This window comes from Grammomys surdaster, unplaced genomic scaffold, assembly GCF_004785775.1.
Source record: "Grammomys surdaster isolate TR1022 unplaced genomic scaffold, NIH_TR_1.0 64, whole genome shotgun sequence".
NCBI classification, from domain to species: domain Eukaryota; kingdom Metazoa; phylum Chordata; class Mammalia; order Rodentia; family Muridae; genus Grammomys; species Grammomys surdaster.
The window spans coordinates 832,447-858,528 of record NW_021604566.1 but is presented as its reverse complement, the minus strand read 5'-3'; the positions used below and the strand labels follow the sequence as shown (position 1 = coordinate 858,528).

Here is a 26,082-nt window from a genome sequence, read left to right as displayed (position 1 = left end):
CACACACACACACACACACACACACACACACACACACACACACATATGACATATGTCTCACAGTTCGATGGTGGAGATAGGAGACAACTTACAAGAACTGGGTCTTTTCTTCTAGCATGTGAGTGAGATTAAACTTGAGATGTAAGACTTGCTGACACATGCCTTCCTAAGCTATTTCATCAACACAATTTTTTTTTCCCGTTTTGGTTTTTGAGAAAGGGTCTCACTCTATAGCCATGGCTGTCCTGGAACTCTCTGTATAGACCACGTTGGCTTGAAGACAAAGAGATCTTCCTGCCTCTACCTCCCAAATGATGGGATTGAAAGTATGTGCTACTATGCCCATCTCCAGAATTCTTTTTTTTGGTTTTTCAAGACAGGGTTTCTCTGTGTAGCCCTGGCTGTCCTGGAACTCACTCTGTAGACCAGGCTGGCCTCAAACTCAGAAATCCGCCTGCCTCCGCCTCCCAAGTGCTGGGATTAAAGGCGTGCGCCACGCCGCCACCGCCCAGCTCCAGAATTCTTAAGATTGTATATTTTGAGTTTTTTGTGTTGTATGCAGAAATGAGCCCACAGTCTTGTGAACATTAAGTAATATTCTCCCACTGAGCTACTCCAAAGCCTAAGATTATCTAGCTTTACAAATCTATAGGATAAAGATGTTCTGGGGAAAGTACAGGCAAGGTAAACTAATGCAAATGCAAAATTAGTACTGAGAGAAACATACCGAAACATTATACCTAGTGTGGATTCTCTCTGCTTTATTAAACTAACTCTGCCATCATTTCCTCGTTTGTGCTGGTTAGACACGCTGCAGATCTGAACAATAACTTCCCAAAGGTCTTTAGCAGTCCGTCTACTCTCTTTAGGACCTGGAAGTTCTTTGCAGGTGGCTGCTAAAAGCTGTCCAAGCTGTAATGTGAAAAACAAAACTATAGACAAGAGAATCCAATTCACATGATAGTCTTATAATAAGAGCACAGTGGAGGGAAGACGGGAACCTCCCCAAACACTCAAACACTTACATTCAGTATTCAATACAACTCTCTTTCCACCATATGGCTCCCAGGGGTCTAATTTAGGCTGTCAGTCTTGGCAGAAAGCACCTCTACATGCTGAACCACCTCTCCAGCCTCAGTCAAGACAAAATTAAGATTACAAAAGGCGGATGACTTAAGTTGACTTAAGGCCCTAAGATGCAGGCCCAACTTTGGAATAAAGAATAGAACTGAAAGCAAAAAACAAAGAAAAGATGGGCCAAAGAGGGGAGAATACAAGTGTAAATCAAATTCAGGGCCAATGGGATGGCCCAGTGCGTAAAAGTGCCTGTCATGCAAGTCTGACTGTACCTGAAAACTTCAGTGTAATCCCTAAAACCCATGTTTAAAAAAAAATAAAAGCCAACAGCTGGATGTGATGCATCTGTAATTTCAGCATTCCTACTGCACGACAGGAGGTAGAGACAAGAGTCCCTGGACGCTGTGCCGGCAGCTAGCGAGGGAATCCAGCATGACAGACATAAGAGAGAGGCTCTTCAATCCCATCAGGAAACCCCAGTGCCCACAAAACTGAACCCAGATTTAAAAAGTTTTTTAAATGGAGTCTCTACTATTTTAGGTCACTTCTTTTGGAGAAAAAGAATTGTGACAAACAAAAACTGTTGTTTTCCTGTATTTTTTTTTTGTTATAAAAATATTCTAACAAAAAATCTAAATAGTTCACCACATATCTGATACTCCATAAGTACACTACAGGGTTTGCTTCTGACTGAGCTATATAGGACCACAGAAGTAACGAATGCACCATGGATCATGTGCTTACTTGAAGGTCACTGAATTTACTAAACAGGTACATTTAATTAAAGGTGAGATCTTGGAGTAGTGATTATGTCTAAAATTCAAAAACTTAGGAGAGGCTAAGGTAAGAGGAGCTCATATCTGAGCTATATATCAAGTTTGAGGCCAGTCTAGGCTACACATTAGAAGTTTTCTCAAGAGGAAAATCTTACCCATTCCATCCAAAATGTTAAGCATAGCAAATAAACTGAACTCTATAAACCGCCTTGAGCACCTGTGCCAGATAACAGACGGAGCACGAGATACAGCATTAACCGCTTTCAAGAACGTACTGTATCACAAGGAAGACAGACAATCACACAGCACAACAACAATGTCAACACTATCACAAAGTCAGGAAAAGCACGAAGCTAGCAAAAGGAGAAAGTGATTCATCCATTTACAAAAAAAGAAACTACAAAAACACATAAGCCAGTGGGCAGGGTCATTCCAGCAAGGAGAACAGACAGCATATACAGAGTACAGAAGCCTGAAAAGCATCACAGGAGCACTGTGAGGTCAAGAGAGAAGTTTAGCAGGACATGCACCTGCCAAAGCACTCACACCTTAAAAGGCCTTGTAGCTCAAACTGAAAATCTCAAGTGTGGGGCTGGAGAGATGGTTTAGCCTTAGCAGCACGGACTGTTCTTCCAGAGGACCCAAAGTGAATTCCCAGCATCCACGTAGTGGCTTAAAACCTTCTGCAACTCAAGTGTAGGGGATTTGATGCCCTCTTCTGGCCTTTGAGGACACCAGACATGTAGGAAGGGCACAGACATGCAAGCACACCAAACACGCATACACACATAATAAAATAAAAAACAAAAAAATAAGTTGCTATCCTACAAGATCAGTGCTACTGGTACTTACTGCTTCTCCTCCTCCTTCTCCTACTATTCCTTCTCTTCTCCTCCTCTTCCTCATCTTCACTAACTATACACTCAGAGAGTCAGTGAATCCTGTGCTGTTGCCATTATACTACAACGTCTCCCTCTCTGATCCAAGAAGGGGACTAGATGGTTTTGTATTACTATTTTGTATTATTATTTTAGTCATCTGCTAAGAATTTTTCCTTTGGTTATATGATTATGCATTGTGTTAAAAGATAACACGGGCTTTACCCTCAGCCACTAGCCCAGGCACACTCTCAGGAATGCTTCTCTTTCTTAATAGACAACAGACAATTTCTATCTAAAAAGGAAGGGGGAGGGGAGGTAGCAGAAACTGCATACACATCAACCTCAGCACTTGTTGGGAACCTGAGGTAAAAAAAAAAAATCATTAAATTTCAGAGCAGCCAGGTTTCTATACTAAGACACTGTCACAAAAATAAAGGGCGCTGGGATTACCTTGTTCTCATATACACCAGGAAAGAGCTTTTGAAACTGAGCTACATTCCCAGCACAAAACCATGTACTTCACTACCAGCTGACAAGTGCTTGCCTTAACTGATACAGTACTATAGAAATCAGACAAATTTCAGAGTGGTAGGAGCTAATGAAATGGGTACATTAATAGAGTACTAATGAAATAAAATAGCAATACTCTGATAATCATTTTAGATTAAATATTAGTTACCTTTACATATGGATTACTCTGGTTTAAAAATGCAGGAACTTGCAAAGTAAGATATTCATTTTCTTTCCAGTTTAACATAAAAGCAACACACTCTTCGGCTATAACTTTACGAAGAGGAATATCTAAAAAGCAAGGAAAAAATCAGTTAGAGAAGCCAAGCTTGGGAGCAAAGGTCTTTAATGTTAACATTCAGGGAGGCAAGAGGATCAGAAGTTCAAAGTCTTCCTAGGCTACACAGCAAATGCAACTGCAGTGTGGGCTATAAAATATCTTACCTATGAATAAGTTAATGAACTAATAAACAAATGCACTAGAAATAACTTAAATACAAAAGTAGTACAGAAGAAAAGTCACCAAGCTTGTTTTAAGCACTATTTCCTTTCAAATAATACATACAGCAAAGCATGTTGTCAATTTTTGTAGCTCAAAGCAGTAACCAGATTTTAACATACTTTAGGAGTAAGAATATAACGCATCCTTAGCCACGATGCCAAGACAATGCCCTGGAGAGACCAATGGATCTGCTGCCTGAGGCCCAAAGGGGCCACTGATCTCCTGGAACTAGTGTTAGAGATGGGTGAGTGCTGGGAACTGACCCCAGACCCTCTGTAAGAGTGGCCAGTTCTCGACTGCTGAGCCATCACTCCAATCCCTCTCAACCTTTTGTTTTGTTTTGTTTGAGACAGGCTCTCTCACTGAATCTGCAAAGGCATCCCTACACACGTGCACACACTAGACAGACTTTTGTTTTTGCTTCTTTTTTAAAGGAAACCACTTTTCCTCTCACATTTTGACCCACAAAGACAACAATCTACCAACTCTAACTCTTCTAGTGGAACTGATAGCCTTCAACTCTCAAGAGATTAACCTGTTTCTGTCTCCTGAGTGCTGGAACTAAAACAGTGTACTACCAACCAAAGCTTCATAACAGGATATCATAAAATTGTAATATAAGGCCTGGCTGTGATGATTCATATCTGGAATCCCAGCTTGAAAGACTGAGAGGCAGAAAGAGGCTGAACTGTAGGAGAGGCAGAGCGGCCCATGCTTGTACTCCAGGGGCTAAGAAAGATTACTTGAAGTCAGCATGGCTAACACAGCAAGACTATACTATGTCTTAGAAAATAAATAAAATTACAACATATAGTTTCTACAATGTGTTGAATGGTCCAACAAAAACTCAATTCACCCAAACCCCAAACCACTGCCTTAGAAACTTCTGAATGAAATCATACCAGGAAATAAGATTTCTACACATGTAACTAGTGAACTGAGTTCATACTGGTATAGGAGGACCTTAAATGCAATCAATGGTCTTCTAAAAGAAAAGCAGCCACATGAAAACACGGGCAGAGACTAGAGAGATGCAGTTATGACCATGTAATCCAAGATTATCAGGAGCAACTAGAAACTAGGAAGAAGCAGATAAACTGTTCCCCATATCTTCAGAAGCATCCCTCTGAGTCACACTGATTTCAAATTTTAAGTCACCCAGTTTGCATAGCCATTATGGAAACCCCAGGGAACAAAGTTTCTCCCATCACCAATGTTCTCGACTACTTCTAAACCCAAATTATTCCAGGATAGAAATTTTCCTATAGAGGTAAAGTCAAGAAAACAGACCCCTCCCCAACACACACTCTACAATTAAGTATTGAATTTTGCATTTGGATTTGCTGACCAATCTTACCAGGAAGCCTCATTTCCAAATGTCCTCGTACCCTACTGATAAGGTCAGATGGAGGTCTCTCTCCTGATTGCCCCATTCCAGCTTCATGAGTGTGAATATCCAAAAGTAGTATCTCATTCAGCATAACCTGACGGAGTTTCGGTGAAAACTCTGTTACCAACTCCAAACAAGCTGTAAATAGCTGTTTTGAATGGGTAAAGTCCTATAAATGAAAGAGGATAGGCAGTCAGTCCTTTGGAACCAAAGTATTATGTATCTTCACAGGGACTAGGAAAAAGAGAAGGATACAACTGAAGTAGTTAACACTGTATCTAGGAGAATGAGGCTAAGTTACCTTTTTCTTTACTGTTGATTTATTACAATAAATGCCTATAACTACATGACTTACTAAACAAGTTTGACAAAATTATACAGTAAACAAAGACTGCTATTATACAAGTATAAAATGTTATGACAAGAACCATTCCCCACCCAAGATACACAGAATTTGACCCTGAAATAGGTTTCAAATTCCAAACTCTTTGCATATCATTCTATTACACTATATACGTAGCTAATATATCAAACAAATCCATATCCTTTTCTACCCACACAATGCAAGCACTATCCACCCACCCTCCCCCTCCCCATATCGTTCTCATTCTAACAGTCTGACTTCCCTAATCATAATAAAAGGTTTTCTCAGTTATCTTACTGGAAGAGGGGCTACACCCCAGTGTTCTCCTAGTCCTCTTAGTTATTTGTTTCTTAGACAGGACATCATGATGCAACCATGGCTGTCCAGAACTTCCTATGCAGGATAGCTGCAAACTCAGAGATCTGTCCTCCTAAGTGCTAGGATTAAAGGCATGTACCATCCATCACACCAAATACTTTTTTCATAACAAGTTTTTTTGGAGGATTTTTTTTTTCAAGACAATTTCTCTGTGTAGCCCTGGCTGCCCTGGAACTCACTCTGTAAACCAGGCTGGCCTCAAACTCAGAGATCTACCTGCCTCTGCTTTCTTTCTTAGCACTGGAATTAAAGATATGCACCATCTCCTCCAAGAGACTTACTATTTTTTGTGCATGATTGTTTTGTTTGTACATATGTGCACTAGGTGTGTCCATAAAATGAACACTAGACCCCATGGAACTGAAGTTAGAATGTTTGTAAGCCACCATGTGGATACTGGAAACCAGACCTAGATCCTCTATAAGAGCAACAAGTGTTCTTAACTGATGAGCCATCTTTTCGACTTGCTACCTTTTCCTGTTTTGTATCTGTGTGGTATCCATATTTATCACATCATTCGTGGACCTGATAGTGCTCTGCACCAGGATCTCATCCAGTACATTAAAATCGGGAAACAAGGGATGGAGAGATAGCTTAGCAGATAAGAGCACTTAAACGGTTCTCAAAGGGGAACTAAGATCATGTCAGAGTAATCATGTCTGGTACCTCCCAACCTCCTTTAACTCAAAATTCAGGGTACCTCTGGCATCTGTACACATGATACACATGCCTACACACTTGATACATTATTAAAAATAAAATTCCTTTTCACAATTAGCAAACAGGATTTTCTGTTCTGATTATAAAAGTATGAGGTGTGTGTACATTTGTGGGTGAGGTGAATGTGCCATGGTATGTATGTGGACAACTTCAGGTTGGTGTTCATCTTCTACCTGTGTAAGACAAGACCTCTTTATCTGTCTTGTGTACACTAAGCTGGCGGGTCTAAGAATTCTGGAGCTTCTTTTGTCTCTCCAGGCTCCTGCTACCATGTCTGACTTTATGAGTTATGAGATTTGAACTCAGGTTCTCACGTCCGCACACCAAGCACCTTACCCACTAAACAATCTCCCGAGCCTCTGAGGAAGGTCTGAACAAATGTTTCATTCACATTTGACTCACCTTAACGGTACTGCAGTGTAAACCTTTGGCCATGAGAATGTAAACCAAATCTCTTGTTAAATTGTCCTTAATTCCTAGGATAACATGACTATATACAGAAGGTATTTCCCACTAAAAAACAAACAAACAAGCACATATAGAGAAAGGCAAATCTAGGTGAAAATTTCTCAATAATCTTTGATTGCATTTTTTTAAAAAAAATATTAAAAATCATTTTCAAACAGAAGGAAAATCATAATAAAATGTTAATGCAAGTACACATTTCACTGTAAAGATCACTATTAAAGGACTAAAGGTGATGCACAGTCAATACAAAGGACCAACAGTGGTGCAGCAAATGCTAAGCATGCTCAAAGCTACCATGACACTTTGACACAGGACACATACAAGATGGCAAGGCTCCACAAAAACAAAGAACCTGAAATACCTCAGGGACTTCTCACAACAATACTGTAAGATAGGTACTACTGGTCCTCATTTTACAATGATAAACTGAGGCAAGTACATGGAGGGGACTGATCAAAATATATACAGCAATTAAGTATAGAAAATGAAAGGCACAGCCAATCTGCCTCTTAATTCATTATACTATATTTTCCCATAGATATCAGGGGAATTCTTAGTATTTAGAACAATTTCCACGTCACTGCATTGTATTATTTAAGCCTTATAAAATATAAATGAATTTCAGGCTTTTCTTAAACAGTGCCACCAGGGGGAAAAATACAGTCAGAAATATTGCTAAAGGCTGGAAAGATGGTTCAGCTGTTAAAGGCTAGATTCAGTCTGGTGGTGGTAGCACATGCCTTTAATCCCAGCACTCAGGAGTCAGAGGCAGGTATATCTCTGAGTTTGAGGCCAGCCTGGTCTACATAGCAAGTTCCAAGGTAGCCAGAAAAAAATCCTGTCTCAAAAAGTTATGGAGTAGCTAGGCTCACAACCAAAATATGAAGAAACACTGCCATATTATTTGAAGTTTCCCTATGGTTACTGTCTATAAACTACAATCCACTAATAGAATGCTTTATATGTATTTTAATTTCTACTATATTTTGAGAGAGGGTCTCAGTATATAACCGAGGTTGGCCTCAAACCCTGTATCCTCCTAACCTAGCTTCTTGAATGCTGGGATGAGAGGTATGCACCTTTGTTTTTAGCTTGAACTGCTACTTTAAAAGTTATCTTTATACTGAATGATGATGGTTCGTGACTTTAATCCCAGCACTTGGGAGGCAGAGGCAGGCTGATCTATCTGATGCCAGCCTGGTCTACACAGTGAGTTCTAGGATAGCCAAGGTTTTATTTTTAATATTGTCTTGAAATCTAAAGATTCCATTTTAGAATCAACTTATTGAAACTTCTTTATAAGATTTTTTTTTCCCCATATAAAGTTTCCTGCATGAGGAGATGAAGAGAAGGTCAAGACACTGGCTGTTCTTCCAGAGGTCCTGAGTTCAATTCCCAGCAACCACATGGTGGCTTACAACCATCTATAATAGAATCTGATTCCCTCTTCTGGTGTGCATAGAAAGAGAGTGCTCATATACGTAAAATAAATAAATCTTTTAAAAAACAACTTTCCTAAATGAAAATAACTGTTGGGGGTTGGGTCCTCAGACAGGATTTCACTGTGTAACCTGAACCTAAAATTCCTGAATTTGCACTGTAGACCAGGCTGCCCTTGAACTCAAGAAATCCCATTGGCCTTTGTCTCCTGAGTGCTGGGAGTAAAGGCATGTGACATTAAATCTGGCAGAAAGCAAAATATACTTCACAAGAGATGAAAATTCAGCATGGATGGGGAAGGGCCTATGAATCCCCATGCCTAGCTGAGGAACTATTGGTAGTTGGAGTCTGCTAGAGTCAGAAGAATCAGTTTTCTTCAGGCCTGTCCTCCAGCAGACTGTCCCACATCCATGTAAATATGGACAGTATCAACTAGCTCCACAAGCCACAGAAGAAAAAATAAAATTAAAGACTTGAAGTTGGGAGAAAGTTTTGAGTAGAGGTCTCAGAAGAGTTGGAGAGGAGTGGGAGTAAATATGGCCAAAATATACTGTACACAAGCAAGAAATTCTCAAAGGCAATAATATGCCAAAATAAACTCCTAGGGTTGGAGGCTCAGTGGTCTACTACTTGCCCAGAGTCAGTGAAGCCTCACGCTCATCTCTCAGAACCAGAAACAAAAAAGACAAGAACAAAAGCCTTGAGCCCTGTTAGATAAAGATAAGATAAACAATATACATTTTACCTATATTTACAGCTACGTTTCAAATGCATGGAGGTGTTCTGACAACAAGTGGAACACAAACTCTGTTGCCATCACTGGGTATTTTTTGTGTGTTTTCCTTTTTTTTTCTTTCCACGGTCAATAGTAAAGGTATAATTGTGGTCAACTATTAAAGGAGCCCTTATTATTTAAAACAAAACAAAGGCAGAGACTACCAGTTTCTCATAGATTAGAGTATAAAACAAAGAAATGTGTTCTTAACAGTTTCTTACCTTATTTGACACAGTCCAAAACTGTCGCTCTGAAGTCATACCATGCAGTTCAATTAGAATCTGTCTAATCCGCCAGGGATCCACTGATAATATAAGCTGATGTTCCAACTGGCCGATGTTGACACTTGCTGAGGCTAAGGAACAGAGAGCTCTATTTCAGCTAATGATTAAACTCAAAATGAAATGTCAAATTTTTAAGTATGATACAACTAAGAGAAATAGCATATAGTGTCTTAAAAGTAGAAAACATTTTGAAAATAGAATTTTTTTATATAACTCGAATTATATACTAACTTTATTTCCACACAGAAAACCTACACAATGTGTGCACGTAGCAAAGTGAACACACACACACAAAGTAAAAAATGTAACAGTCAAATTAATTGGTCCAGAGAAAGAATTTGCAGAAAGAATATGGAAAAAATTCATATAAATAAATCTCCCTTGTAAACATGTATTCACAAAAGTGTGCACGAAATAACCCTTTATTAGCAATAATAAAGTATGTGGGGGATGTTTTTAATCCATTTTTTTTACATTATATGTGTGTGTCCACAGGTGGAAGTTGGACATCCTCCAAGAGTTAGTTCTCTCCTGCTACCAGGTAGGTTCCAAAAACTAAACTCAGATCACCAGGCTAGTTGGCAGGTGGCATTTTGTCAGCCCAGATATGTGTTTTATAGGAGGAAAGAAAAAGGAGGTTTCCCATGCCCCACAAAAACCAAAATAACCACTAAAACTCTAATTTTGGCTCAGGTTATCAGCAATCAATAACACACACATACTTGGCAGTTTTGTGGATTAATATTGTTCTTTATACTAAACATTCAGACATTGAGGACCAAGTAAGTGACTCACAAACCTGTGTGGTTTTAAGGCTAACATATCTTACTAATAACAGTACTGTATTTTGTATTCAGATAGATAAGGTCACAAATGGGAGAAACATCAAATAAGAGAAAAATGACAATATTCTCAAAGTTAAATGCTTAGCCAGCGGTTAGTAGCACAGTCATACTGGCTGACCATCAGAATTACTTTTGGTCCCACAATTCCTTATCAATTTCCTCTCCATTCACACTTTACCCTCAAGAACATATGAGCACTGGGTCGATTCCCACGCTAAACCCTTCTTTATGAATTATGCCATCAGTCTCTAGCTCACCTGAGGACCCCACAGCAGACAGACTAAATTCTATTAATTATCCACACTAATACCAACTAAAATACAAAGAAAGCCTTAGGTATATTTTAGTATTAACTTGAAGAGGGACAAAATATAGGGCTAACCTGGGATATCATAAAACGAAGTCACAGGCTTAATGCACAGATTTACTCTCGGGGATCTCTTTCTCATTTGATCAACAAGCAGCTTTCGTTCTTCATCTTTCAACAATGTTATGAAAAGCTCATGTGAAGAAATCATGAAGACATACTGTAGATCTTCCAACCCCAGACACACATTCCTAGAACAGTAAGAAACATTATAAAACAAGAGTGTACATTTTTGTTTGGGAAAAACATTCATATCAACCAATTATTAGTCATAAGCCACATTTAAAGCTATCATCTCATAAATTATATAACAGTACTTTAAAATACATGTTATATTTTGCTTTTTTTGTTGTTGTTGCTTAAATTACAACGTCAGTGCTATAATAAACTAAAAAACAAAAAAGGGGTCTAGAAGGAGACTATGTGGCTGGTGATTTTGAGTGCTTAGGACCTGAGTTACAGTCCCAAGCACCCATGACAGAAAGATCACTATCACCTGTAACTCCATCTCTAGAGGATCCAACATCCTCTTCCAGCCTCTGTGGGTATATGTACATGCATGTATACACACGCTTATATATTTTTTGAGTATTTAACCTTAAAGCTACATATCACTATATAAATTTCAACTTAATTGATTTTTCAAATGAAACTTACTAATCAGAGATATAGAGACAATAAAAAATATAAACACAACTAGTAAAAGATAATTTCAAGCTGGGCATAGTGGTATATACCTGTAATCTCAGCATTTGGGAAATAGAAGAAGGAGAATTGATCATTTAGGGCCACCTGGAGTTATGTGGTAAGGCCTAGTATCAAAGAAATAAATGCTGTGGGTGTGGCCCATCAGCAGAGTACTTGCCCAGCACAGGCCAAGTGCTGGGTTTGATCTCCAGCATCTCACAGACACACACTTCTCAACAAGGCATGATGGTAGCACACACATTCAATTTCAGCAGTCAGGACTCTAAAGTTACAGGATTGTGAGTTTCAGGATAACTAGACATTCATAGCAAAACCCTATCTCAAAAAATAAAGCTGGCTTGGGGTGTGGGGCATGAGAGGTGCAGGGAAAACAATATACCTCAAGAGTGTTAAAGCATCTGCTGCTAAGTTGAATTCCCAGAGCCCACATGATACTAGAAGAGTGTCCACTGACCTCCACACAGACACCCCTACATGTGCTCATACAGAGAGACATGAACATACACATTTATACATAAAATTTAAAAAATAAAATGCCCGAAAAAGAAAAAAATATTTTTTTCATGAAACTAAGTTCTAAGTTTAAAACAAAAAAGGGTACTTACTTTAGAAAAGCAGCCATGTTTCCTTTCAAAGAATCTGAAGCTTTTTCTACATTTATTGATCTTGAACATACCTAGGAATGTGAATAATTTTCATTTGAATATGCATCTCAGCTTGAAATGTTGAGATTTCTAAATAAACAACTCATGTTTGGGTTTTTTTTTTTAAATGAGTATGGATGTTCATTCAGCCTGTTTGTCTACTTGTGCACATGTACATGCCTGATGTCTGCAGAGGCCAGAGGGTGGTACTGGACAGATTCCCTGGAACTGGAGTTACAGATGGTTGAGCCGATGTTGGGTGCTGAGAATTGACCTGATTCTCTAGAAAAATAGCCAATGCTCAACTACTGAGCTGTCTCTCCACTGCTCCAAATAACTGAACTTTTATATTTCAATCACTAATCGCTGATTTGATTAAGTAATCACTGATTTGATTAAGTAATAATTTAAGACAAAAGGCCAAGATGAGAATTTATTAAAGAAAGGAAGTAGAACCAACCATTTTCTTAAGTCCAGGCATATGGACTTGTCGGGCATAGGTGGGAGAGGAGATCCTTGGTCCCATGAAGGCTGGACACTGAGTGTGGGGGAATTCTGGGGTAGGGAGGTGGGAGTGGGGGGGTAGGTAGGGGTACATCCTCATAGAAGCAGGAGGAGGGGGGATGGGATAGGGGTTACTGGGTGGGGGGGAATAGGGTAAAGGGATAACATCTGAAATGTAAATAAAATATCCAATAAAAAATTATTAAAAAAAATAACAACTTGGTGCTTTTAGTTTCTATCTAGAGGTCAGGATCTGCCTTCTACCAAGTTTCAAGAATTCTAACATATAAGAAAGAAAAAAAAATACTGCTAAGCACCCTCAAAAAAGGGAGAAATCCAAATATCTATGACAAATTACTACAGTGAGAAATAAAATTATAATGCTTTTTTAGTTGTCTTCTTTTTTTTTTTTGACACTGGGTCCTATATATTCCAGGCAGCCTAATTTGTCAAGTAGCTGACAATAACCTTAAACTTCTCATTCGTATCTCAGTACTAGGGTTACAGACTTGTGTTACCACAACCAGTTTTACATGTTGATGGGAATGATCAGGGTTTTGTGCAGGCTAGGTAAGCATGCTACCAAGTGAACTATGTTTTCAGTCCAATAAGAAAAACTTTTAAGAGATCAGCAATGATGCTGGATACAAAATGTATGAAGTTCATCATGCATGTAATTAATACATTAAGTCCATATTAAAAACGTGTAAAGCCAGGCAAGGTGCCACATGCCTTGATCTCAGCACTTGTTAGACCGAGATAAGAAGATACCAAGTTTGAAACCAGTCTAGGCAAAGCAGTCAGCCTGTATCTCCAAATGAAACAATTAAAATTTGACAGCTGACAAACCACTCAGCAGTAATTCTGAGGATCCTAAGGACTACAAGTCAGATTCCAGTACACACATGAAAAGCTCTGTGTCCTGGAGATGCATGGCACCCAGCACCAAGAGAGCAGAGATAGGATTCCTGAGCCCTGCTAGATTCCAGCAAAGTGGAAAAAACACAAGCTCAAGGATCAACAATAAGACCCTAATTCCAAAGATTAGGCAGAGGGCGAACAGAGGACACTTAACACACTCTTCTGGCCTTTGAGCTCATAGAGAGGTGGATACACATATGTGCATATGCTCACTTGAATACCAAAATAAGTAACAGTGAACTTTTATTCACTTTTTAGGTCTGGCAAGATGGCTCTACAGGTAAGGGAGCTTGGCGAAGCATGATAATATTTGAGTTCCAACATCCACAAGTTGTCCTCAGACCTCTACATGTGTGCAATTGCATGGGCACACACATATACATACAATAAACAAATATGTACATAAATATGATAAAACATTTCTAATTTTTAAAAATTAAGAGTTGGTGGCTGAAGCCAAGTGTAGGGGCACATGCCTTTAATCCTAGCACTTGAGAGGCAGAGGCAGGCAGTTAACTGTGGGTTCAGGGCCAGCCTAGCTACATAGATAGTTCTAGGACAGCCAGAGATAGGTAGTAACTCTGTCTCAAAAAAAAAAAAAAAAAAAAAAAAAAAAAAAACAAACAAAAAAACCCTTGGGGACTAGAGAGATAGTTCAGCAGTTGAGAGCACTTACTGCTCTTGCACACCTGGGCTTACTTCCCAGCACCCGAAACAGATGGCACACAGCTCTTGTAACCCTAATTCCAGAGAATCTGATGGCTTCTGGCCTCTGTAGGTACCTGCACACACGTGATGCATACAAACTCAAGCAGACACATAAAACAAACACAGAAAATAAATCCTAGGCAAGTGTGGTGGTATAAGCATTTAGTCTCATCATTTTGGAGGCAGAGACAAGTGGATCTCTGTAGATTTGAGGGCAGCCTGGTCTACCCAGCAGGACTGTCTTAATAAATAAACTACTTTTCTCTTTAAAAAAAAAAAAAAGCCTTTAATCCCAGCACTTGGGAGGCAGAGGCAGGTGGATTTCTGAGTTCGAGGCCAGCCTGGTCTACAGAGTGAGTTCCAGGACAGCCAGGGCTACACAGAGAAACAAGTTTGAAACCAGTCTCAAAAAACAAAACAAAACAAAAAAAAGCAGAACATTAGGGTGCAGCCTTACCTGCAGTAGAGCAGAGCAGTCAGTGAAAGAGCAAAGAGAATGGAACCAAGAGTGCAACAGAAACAAGGAGACAAGGAGAAAGGGCTGTGTGAGAGGACACAGATGTGCCTACCTCACCATGGGAGACCGGGCACAAGAACAAAAAAGCTGAGGCCAGGCCAAAAAAAAAGAACAGGAAGAAGCTGAAGAAGAAGAGAAGGAGAGAGGGGAGGAGGAAGAAGGGAAGGGGAGGAAGGAAGAGAAGCTACAGGAAGGAGAGGAAGAAGAGAGGAGGATGAGGGGGGAAAGAAGCAAAGAGGGGAAGAAAGGCAGGAGGAAAAAAGGAGGGGACAGGGTAGGAGAGGGAGGAGCAGGAGGAGAAGGAAGGGGGAAGAGGAGAAAGGGGAGAAGGAAGAAGAGGAGGAAAGGCAGCAGGTGCTGCTCAGCTTGTTAATACTGTCAACTCTCAGGCACAGAAAACAAACACAAGTGTTCTATTACCACAGGGGAAATAAATGCCTTACCTCAAGGAGAAAATCTATTTTTTCTTTGTTTGGTCTAAGAAATAGTTGATTGAACTGGACACTAATTGTTCTGCCTTCCAGTATATCTCGTACTGTGTTGCAGGCACATATTTTAAAACAGATTTCATCTAGAGCTTCATTTCTACAAAACACAGAAGTAGAAACATGAATGTTTTTAATTATAAAATGTGAACAGTATTGAAAAGTAACAATTTAGGACATTCAGTACCCTATTAAATATCATATACCAACTCAAAAATATGTATAAAAAAGAATACAAAAAGAATTCTAAAGATTAAGTAAATATAAGAACTGTGCTCTGAATAACTTTCTCACTGCAAGCATTTTTAAAAGAAAACTAAGGAAAAAAAAAGAAAAAACTTTAAAACCCTCACTGGACTGAAGGGCTGGCTCAGTGATTAAGAGCAGCACTGGCTGCTCTTCCAGAGGACGTGGGTTCCCTGTCACAACTGTCACTGCAGTTCCAGAGGACCCAACACCCTCTTCTGACCTCTGAAGACAGCAGGCATGCACAGGGTGTACAGATACCCAAGCAGGGAAACACCCATATACATAAAAATAAGCATTTTTTTTTTTAAAAAAAAAGTCTTCACAGAGGTTAGAGAGCTAGACGACTCACAGGTTAAGAGCCCTTGAGAGAGATGCTGAGTTCAATTCCCAACAGTCAACCAACCACACGGTTGTTTACAAACATCTGTAATGAGATCTGAATCCCTTTTTTGATGAGCATGAAGACAGAGCACTCATACACATAAAACACACAAATAAATAAATTTTTCAAAAAGCCTCTGGGGGCTGGAGAGGTGGCTCAGCGGTTAAGAGTACTGACTGCTCTTCCAGAGGTCCTGAGTTCAATTCCCAGCAACCACACAGTGGCTCACAACCATCTGTAATGGAATCTGATGCCCTCTTCTGGTGTGTCTAACAGCTACAGTGTACTCATATACAGAAAATAAGTAAATCTTGAGAAAAAAAAAGCCTCCACAACACTTTTTGTCCATTATATCAGCAAACTGAAAATAATGTTAATAATTTGCAAGTAACTTGAAAGTGTGATTTCATAATTTCATAATTATGTGTGATTTCATAACTTCATAATTTCAAAGTTTTGACTTTGAATAACCTGTTATTCAAAGTCAAAACTAATTTTTCAACTTACCCCTGTTGAGCTTTCTGAAAGAGCTCCCTTAATACTGATTGCCGGAACTGGACAGGTAAAGTGAAAGTTAAGTTATCTTCAATGAAAATCTGCACTACCTCCTGGAACAAAGATACAAAATTGCATTCATGTAAAAAACAAACAAACAAACAAACAAACAAACAAACCAAGGCAGTTTCTTCCTGACACACTTTCTACGGGTCCGAATGTAGCTCAGCTGGCAGAAGGCCTGCTTGTCTAGCATGTATAAGCCCGGGGCTCACAGCCAGCACTGCTGTAGACTGAGCAAGTGGTGCATGCCGGCAATCTCAGCATTAGGCAGTAGAGGCTAGAGAACCAGAAGCTCAAAGTCATCCTAAGCTATATGTAAAAGATTATAAAAACTATCTTACTGGAAAAGCATTCTTTAAAAACTTATGAAATTAGATTAAGAACAGGAAAGTTCTCCTTTCTCAAAAGTTGAAGCTCATGGACCACAAGTGAGAAGCAGGAAAGAAACGAATGAAGCCATAGCTTCTAATCAGAAACAAACCACAAGTACAGCAAACTTTAGCCGAGTGCATCACATGTATACCTCTAACTGCAGCGCACGGGAGGCTGAGGCAGGAGGGTGAAAAGTGAAGACCACCCTGGACTACACAGCCGAAGTCCATTTCAATCAATCCATCAACCAACCAACCAACCAACCAACCAACCAACCACCGCAACAACAACAAAAGCCTTTCAAATAAACTTTAAAGGTTTTATTCATGAAACAAACTTCTAAAAGAACCTTAAAATAATTAAAATTAATCTCCCAGGAAAAGCATACTAAGAAACAATTCCACTGATCTAAAATATACTCTTTAGTAAATTACAGAAAACATTACATATTATGTATGAACCCTTTCTCAGGTCTTTCTTGAGCTATGGAAAAAGAGGAAAGCAGGGAGGATAATGTGGGGAAAGGATTTCTGCTAATATCTGTGCTAGTCAGTCACTAACACAAAGAAACAAGTGGTCTCAGAACTACAGATCCCCCACCACGTCACCTCCATACAAAATATGACAACGCAAGAATCCTCAGAAATAAGTGAGTCAGCCATGGCCAACTGTGGGAGATCCTATGACCTCTTCTAGCTGATTCACTATTACAGCCTGACTAACATAAAACAAAAACAGGGTTCATGTAAAGAGTCCTAGCCAAATAAAAACCTAAACACAATGTCTGAGAGACAAAAAATGCCTACATATGCCAACTGCCATACACTGCAGAGCTTTAACATAACGGCTTTTTTCTTTAACTTTGCTATTTATATATGTATTTTTATTTTTATATATGTATTTTTCTTTCTTTATGTATATATTCTGTGAGTACACTGACTTACTTTATTTTATGTGAGTACACCGTCTTCAGACACACCAGAAAAGGGCATCAGATCCCATTATAGATAGTTGTGAGCCACCATACCAATGCTGGGGAGTGAACTCAGAACCTCTGGAAGAACAGCTAATGCTCTTAATCGCAAAGCTATTTCTCCAGTGCCCATTCTCCTGAGTTCCTCATTGTATCTTAAGTTCCTGATCTATTATGTAGAGGCTATTCACATTCACAGTAACATGAGCGAGAAGAATATTCCAAAGCTCTTATTTGCACAGGCCTTATCCTTTGAAGGAGCTTTTGAAAGGCTTTTATTACACAGCCCTGGTTAGCCCAGAACTCACTCTATAGACCAGGCAGGCCTTTGCTTCCCAAAGGCTAGGATTAAAGGTATACACCACCACATCCACCTGATCTTATTTTTTAAAATCAAAAAAAGAAAAAAAAATTAAGGGCCTTCTTATAATCCATATCTTACTCTAATGTAGTGGTTCTCAGCCTTCCTAGTCCTGTGACCTTTTGATACAGTTCTTAATATTGTGGTGACCCCCAACCATAAATAATTCTCATTATTACTTTATAACTATAATTTTGTCAACATTATGAATCATAATGTAAAACTCTGATAAGCAGGATATCTGATATGTGACCACTGTGAAAGAGTCACTCAACTCCCAAAGGTATCACAACCTACAGGGTGAGAATCACTGCTCTAGTAGACCCTCTATAAACCTGTATTGCTAAGATATAAAAGAATGATCTCTAAACTTTAATTCATTAGTACCTGCCACTGAAGTTCTAGAAAATTTAATTAATTTCCTACTCAAAACAAAGATAAAAAAAAAAAAAAGCCAGGTGTGGTCATGCATGCCTTTAAATCTCAGCACTCTGGTGGCAGAGGCAAGAGATTTCTGAGTTTGAGGCCAGCCTGGTCTACAGAGCACACTCCAGGACAGCCAGGACTACACAAGAAACTGTCTTCAACAAAACAAAACAAACAAACAAACAAACAAAAAAAAGGCAAGAGAAAAAGGAAAAAGTTTACAATCTTCTTTTTGTGAATTTTTGATGGGTGAAGAAACGAAATTTTGGAAGAAAATAAATCTGGGATTAAAAACCCAACTGGGAAACACAAAGCTGAAAGTAAATTTCAGCATTTGGAAAGGTGAGACAGGATTACAAGTTCTAGGCCATTTTGGCATATAGGAAAACGCTGCCTCAAAACATCAAAATTTAAATAAATAAAATAAGAGGCAGGAGAGTGGTCAAGAGCACTTTCTCTTTTAGAAGAAGACCTATGTTCAAGATCCAGCACCCACATGGTGGCTCACAAGCCCAGCTCCAGAGGATCCAATAGCCAAAACATTCATAAAGTAAAATAAACTAATTAAATTAAAAATAAAAATATTTTTAAAATAAAAAAATAAAATAAAAACAAATGATGAAAGTTAAGCTTGACTGTTTTATGTTTCCTGTTCTAAGTAACATAAAGAGTGTGTTGGGAAAAACTCTGAAAATTATTTCACCACCAAAACTCGCACTTGTAAGTTATTTTCATTAAAAAGCAAAGGATAGAGCTGGAGAGATGGCTCAGAGGTTAAGAGGACTGGCTGCTCTTCCCCAGAGGTCCTGAGTTCAATTCCTAGCAAACACATGGTGGCTCACAACCATCTATAATGAAATCTGATGCCCTCTTGTGGCCTGCAGGTATACATACAGGCAGAATACGACATAATAAATAAATAAATAAATCTTAAAAAAAAAAAAAAAAAAAAAAAAAAAAAAAGCAAAGGCTAGCCAGATGAGGTAGCATATGCCTTTAACCCCAGAGGATGTAGACTCTGAGTTCAACCCCAGCCTGATCTATATGCTGAGTTCCAGAACCACCAGAGGTACGTAACAAGAGAGACCGTAACTCAGACAAACAAGAAAAGGGAAGGGCAAGGGCCCAGACAGGACTTTCATTATAATCTGAGCCAGTAACCAGGCTCACTGACAAAGGGAGTTTGCAATTAAACACCCCATCAACGAGCCATTCTGCTTGCTCTTCCCTTCTTTGAGATGGGATACAAGCTACGCTACGACAAACATGAGATCTCAGGCTTCCGTATAGAAGTGATTAGATGAGCAAGCTTTTCTTTCGAAAAGGTATCAGTTGCAGTGAACACACAATGACTAATTATAACGCCTCACCGGAGTCAAATAATAATCTTAAAACATGAGGTAACTATATTAAGGACTACATTACTTTCAGGCCTGGCTGACGCTGTGGGTGACTGGCTCCAAGCCATACTTGCCAAACAGTGGTAGCAGGGTCTGAAGAACGTAGTTGGTTTCTAAAACTTGTCAACTAAACCTCTACGATCACACCTCGTATCTTACCTGATAGCTGCCAGATCGTAAACAAATATGGACTTGACTGTATGGAGTCAACTGCTGAGAACTATTATCAGAAGAAGAAGGTACAAGAACATCACACGCTTGACAATAGCCAGCTAACCGCTTCTCATCTATGGTACAATGAAGAGATAATGAACCTATCTGTAAAGTAAGAGTTATATATCATTATCTGTTAATGAAATATACACAACAGACTAGTACTCCTTAGTGCACTTTAACAGTACAAAAAAACAATAAAGACATTTTCAAAACCGGAGGAACCACAAATAGTAACAAAGTTAAATATTTTGAGCAGAGATCAGCAGTACATTGTTCACTGACAAGTGCAATCTGTGATCTGATTTTACATGTTCCTTGAGCTAAAAATACTTTTAGGGTTGAAAACAACAAACACCCAAGACAGACTGGGTATGATCCACAAAACCTAGCTATAATCTGGTCCTTTACTTTTTATTTATTCAGAGATTGATTATCACTAGTCTGGCCCTTTTCTTCTTACTGATCCACTGATTGTCAGTCATCTGGATGTTTACTTTTTATTTTTTTATTGATTTGATTGATTTGACAGATGGACTAATTATTGCTTCAGTAGGTATGACAAATAAAACAGTAACAATGAATAACAACTCTTATACACTGACACAATGTTAAATCTACATCTTAGGCAGATTTACAAGAGTAAAAGAAATAACAATCTTTCAAAAATATTAGAGATATTACCAAAAACATTTGTAAAGACACAACACAGTTTTAAGTGAATTTTAAATAATTTTATCTAAAATTCAACAAAATTAGCAATTTCTAATAGCTCTAGATAAAGCAAACCTAGAGCTAGAGATACAGCTCCAAGGCAGAGCACCTGCTGAGGAAGCAGCAAACCCTGAGACCAAGTCCTAGCAATACAAAATGGATCAAGAAAATAGAATAAATGAAGCTTTGATGGTATTTGACTAATTTGTGCAATGAGGAAAGAAAATTAAAACTGATTTTCCAGGTTCCTACAGTTAAAAAACATTACACTTAAAAATTCAGTCATCTGCCGGGCGGTGGTGGCGCACGCCTTTAATCCCAGCACTTGGGAGGCAGAGGCAGGTGGATTTCTGAGTTCGAGGCCAGCCTGGTCTACAGAGTGAGTTCCAGGACAGCCAGGGCTCCACAGAGAAACCCTGTCTCGAAAAACCAAAAAAAAAAAAAAAAAAAAAATTCAGTCATCTGAGGCTAGAGAGATGGCTCAGTAGTTAAGCACACACACAGAGAATCTGAGTTTGGCTCCCGGCACTCATGGTAGGTAGCTCACATCCACCTGTAATTACAGCTGCAGGGGAGGGAACACCATCTACTGTCTTCCAAGTGAACCAGCACTCACATGCACATACCCTCACACAGATATAAACAGATACCCAGAATGTAAAAAATAAATCTTTTTTTCTTAGTGTAGTCATCTGGATTATAAAAAGAACCTTGTCATGTAGAGAAGGTTAACATTAGACTCATAAATATCCTTCTGCTTCTGCCTCCTGAGGGCTGGGATCAAAGGAGTGTAGTACCAAGACAGGCTAGCACTCTATTCTTGACAATGGACACAATATGAACAGCTGTTTCAAGTTTCTATTGTCTTGATACCCCAGCATGCCGTACCTCAAATTATGATCCAAATAAAGTTGTTTTTTTTTTCTCTTAAGTCGCTTTTGGATATTTTATCACAGCAACAGAAAAAGAAACAAAGATACCAAGTGTGGTGGTTTGGCCCCCATACACTCATGTGTTGAATGCTTGGCCGATAGGGAGTGTCACTATTAAGAGGTGTGGCCTTATTGAAGTAGGTGTGGTCTTGCTGGAGGAAGTGTGTCACTGTGGGGATGAGCTTTGAAGTGTATGTTCATGCTATGCCCAGTGTGGCACAGTCTCCTTCTGCTGCCTGCTGATCAAGATGTATAACTCAGCACCATGTCTGCCTGCATGCCACTATGCTTCTAGCCATGATGATAATGGATTAAACCTCTGAAACTATAAGGCAGCCCCAATTAAATGTTGTCCTTTATGAGAGTTGCCATGGTCATGGTGTCTCTTCATAGCAATAGAAACCCTAACTAAGACAAAAAGAAAATAATATACATTTTAAAAGCTAGTTTGTACTATTCCCTTTTAACTTTCCAAATGTTCTGTAATGGGGACACTGGTTTTGTCTGCTAGTGCTGGGATTGAACCAAAGCACTTGTGCATGGTAAGAACATATTCTACCATGAAGCCACACCCCAAACTGTGTTTGGTGTCACACATCTATTAATCCCAGCACTTGGGCCAACCTTGTCTACATTGTGAGTTCCAGGCCAATCAGAGCCACATAGTGGAACTGTCTTAAAAACCAAACAAGTTACACTCTCATATCCAACACAGCTTCGCTTAAGAAAAATTAAAGCAAAAAACTCCATAGGTTTTCAAGGAACCAAATATTATATATCGTTTATAACTGTATTTACCTCTGCAATTAGTTCTTTAGTTCTAAAAAACTTCTCTCTTGCATTTTCATAGACAGCTGAATTTGTGGAGCCTTGCTGGAAGTAAGCTGCACCCAAATCATAACACACCTGAAAAAACAAACACCAGTTTGCTTCGGAATTTTTATGTACTTAAGAGTTGATACACTGGGTGGTAATGCTGCACACCTTTAATCCTAATGCTAGGAGGTAGAGGCCAGCCTGGTCTATGTAAGAGTTCCAGGACAGCCAAGGCAAGGAGAAACCCTGCCTCAGAAAAACAGAACAAAAGTTGATAAAACTCAAATTTATTTATTCATTCATTTTGTTTGTTTGCTTTGAGACAGGGCTTCTCTGCATACCTGGCTGTCCTGGAGCTCACTACATAGATCAGGCTGGACTCAAATTCACAAAGATCCACCTGTCTCTGCCCCCATAGTGCTAGGATTAAAGGCCATCCCCACCATGCCTGGCTCAGGCTTATATTTAATAGCAGGATAACAAAGAAAAAAGATAATAGGCACTAATTTGGACTTAAGCAACAGAACAAAACAAAAACTAACAAATGATTTCAAGTAATGTACAACATTATTTGGAAGGCCAAAGAATTAGGTCAGAAAAACAAGAGAAGGAACAGGAAAAAAGCCAAGTCAAACTGCTCTGGGGACAGTACCACTAAAGCCATTCTCTACACTAGATGCCACAGCTCATGTTAGCTACCCACCGCCTCCAGCACCTCACACTGCCCCCTACAGACTGCATCTGTCACTGCTGCTGCCAGCATGAGATTCTTTTTTTTTTTTTAAGTGTTTTTTCAAGACAGGGTTTCTCTGTGTAGTCCTGGCTGTCCTAGAACTCACTCTGTAGACCAGGCTGGCTTCGAACTCAGAAATCCGCCTGCCTCTGCCTCCCAAGTGCTGGGATTAAAGGCGTGCGCCACCACCGCCCGGTGTACATGGATTCTTTACATTTCCACTTCTCTGATTTACAAGCTCCGGAATTCAATCTAAACTAAGTAGATCACGTATCTGCAGTACATTCTTGCTTCCAAGCTAGACAAAGTTAGAAAGGCCATACCTAAAAAGTTTTCAGTTGCCTGCTACTAGTTTCAATATGTAAAGATTTTTCCCATCACAGAAGAGAACAGAGGTAGGAAGCAGTCCACAAATGGACAAGGATTAGTGTTTACCACAACAAACAGAACTGAGAAATGGACTGACTAGAAAATGATCATGATTGCTTTGTAACAGTAGGATGTGTGCATTTTCCAAGAATGTTGCCCCTTACCCCTAGCTGCCCCCTTTCCCTCCCTCTCTCTTCGTCTCTGGCACCACAGGTTCTCAAACTCAATATGTAGTTAAGGATAGCCATCAAGTTCCGATGCTGAGCTTCTGTATCTGGGTACTGAGACCACAAGCATACATCACCATCCCATTTTTTTTTTAATGTGATGCTAGCAAGTGACCACAACTAGGATTCTGTAGGCAAGCACTCTACCAACATCTTTATATTACCAGCCTCCAAGAATCTTGTCTTAGATTGATGCCCTTATTCACTATAGACTTCAAAGAAGTCTAATTCAATCCTGCACACCACTCTTAGAATACCAACATGAAGCAAAGTGATTTTAGAAAGCAAAAGACATAGAGTTCAGGCTTAAATCCTATCATCAGTGGTTCATTCTTTTTAAATAACAAAAAATAAGTATCCACCTCCCATAAATTCTCATTGTGTCTTTAAAAAATGATGACCTCCAGCTATTCCCAACATTGAAAAGACAGCCTTCATAACACTATCTCATTTCCATCTCTTTTCTGAATAAACAATAGGGGAAATATGCCATTTATTTGTACAAATAAAGAAAAGTGCTGGGCGGTGGTGGCGCACGCCTTTAATCCCAGCACTTGGGAGGCAGAGGCAGGTGGATTTCTGAGTCCAAGAGTTCGAGGCTAGCCTGGTCTACAGAGTGAGTTCCAGGACACAGCCAGGGCTACACAGAGAAACCCTGTCTTGAAAAACCAAACCAAACCAAACAAACAAACAAACAAACAAACAAACAAACAAAAGAGTAGCCTTTAAAGTTATGATCTAGTCATGCATGGTGGCGCACGCCTTTACTCCCAGCACTCAGGAAGCAGAGGCAGGAAGATCTCTGAGTTGGAGAACAGCCTGGTCTACAGAGCTAGTTCCTAGACAGTTAGGGCTATATAGAGATACCCTGTCTCAAAAAAAACTAAAATCATCATTATCTAATGGATTTTAGTCTCAAAAAGATAATCAACAAATGTTTTAAAATTCCTATTGCCCTCAAGGCTCTGTACTAGAAAACAAGCTACAGTATGCAGACCTCACATACTTAATATAATCTAGCTTTAGTTTGATTTCTAAGTTTGATTTTTATTTTTTCTAAAGATTTATTTTATGTGTACAGACATTTTGACTACATGCACAAATGTGCACACATCACATGCGTGCCTGGTGCTATGGATTTTCTGGAATTGGTATTACAGACAGCTGTGAGTTGCCATGTGGGTGCTGGGAATCGAACTTGGGTCCTCTGGAAGAGTAGCCAACACTCCCTCTGCTGAACTTATCTCCAGCCCTTAGTTTCATTTCTATAGTCGTAACAAAGACTATGACCAAAATCCACTTGGGGAAAAGGTATTTTTTTTCATCTTACAACTTTTAGGTAACATTCTATAACTCAAGGAATTCAGGGCAGAACTCAAACAAGAACCTGGAGATAGGACCTGAAGCAGAGGCTGTGGAGAAAGGCTGCTTACTGGCTTGCTCAATCCACCTTCTTATACAACCCAGGACCACCAGCCCAAGGGTGGCACCACACCCAGGGGCATGGGTCCTCCTGCATCCATCATTAAGAAAATGACCCCACAGGCGAATCTGATGGAGTCATTTTCTCTGTGCATTTCCCTAATCCCAGATGACTCTAGCTTTTATCACGCTGACAAAAAAAAAAAAAAAAAAATTAATCAGTAGATCCAGTGAAGAAAAGGAAGGCTTGAACACATAAAATGACAATTAACAATTAAAATGTTGGCCAGGCAGTGGTGGCGTACACCTTTAATCCCAGCACTTGGGAGGCAGAGGCAGGCGGATTTCTGAATTCGAGGCCAGCCTGGTCTACAGAGTGAGTTCCAGGACAGCCAGGACTACACAGAGAAACCCTGTCTCGAAAACCAACAAACAAAAACAAAAACAAAAAAACAAAAAAAACACCCAAAAAACCAAAAAGTTTGTTGCTCTTTTTTTTTTTTTTTGTAGACAGGGTCTCTATATAGCCTTGGCTGTACTAGTACTGGCTCTGTAGACCAGGCTGGCCTAGCCTTGATTTCCTTTGCTTCTGTCTCCCCAGTGCTAGGATAAAAGGCATGTAATACATTGCCTGGATAAAACTGAAAATTGTCAAAGGAACTAGGGGCCCA

The 26,082-nt window shown here is 39.4% G+C and overlaps 1 protein-coding gene across 1 annotated transcript in view; it reads right to left on the bottom strand.

Annotated features, from left to right (window-relative positions):
* Positions 1-26,082, bottom strand: part of Ints8 (integrator complex subunit 8) — a 49,774-nt gene that overhangs the window by 15,635 nt on the left and 8,057 nt on the right. The window contains exons 7-17 of the mRNA XM_028768600.1: positions 22,643-22,750; positions 20,145-20,303; positions 16,403-16,503; positions 15,223-15,364; positions 12,091-12,161; positions 10,793-10,968; positions 9,503-9,636; positions 7,001-7,111; positions 5,104-5,305; positions 3,414-3,535; positions 728-912 (exon numbers count right to left, since the gene is read on the bottom strand). Of these exons, the coding sequence (XP_028624433.1) occupies positions 728-912; positions 3,414-3,535; positions 5,104-5,305; positions 7,001-7,111; positions 9,503-9,636; positions 10,793-10,968; positions 12,091-12,161; positions 15,223-15,364; positions 16,403-16,503; positions 20,145-20,303; positions 22,643-22,750 (1,511 nt within the window). The remainder of the gene's footprint in view (positions 1-727; positions 913-3,413; positions 3,536-5,103; positions 5,306-7,000; positions 7,112-9,502; positions 9,637-10,792; positions 10,969-12,090; positions 12,162-15,222; positions 15,365-16,402; positions 16,504-20,144; positions 20,304-22,642; positions 22,751-26,082) is intronic.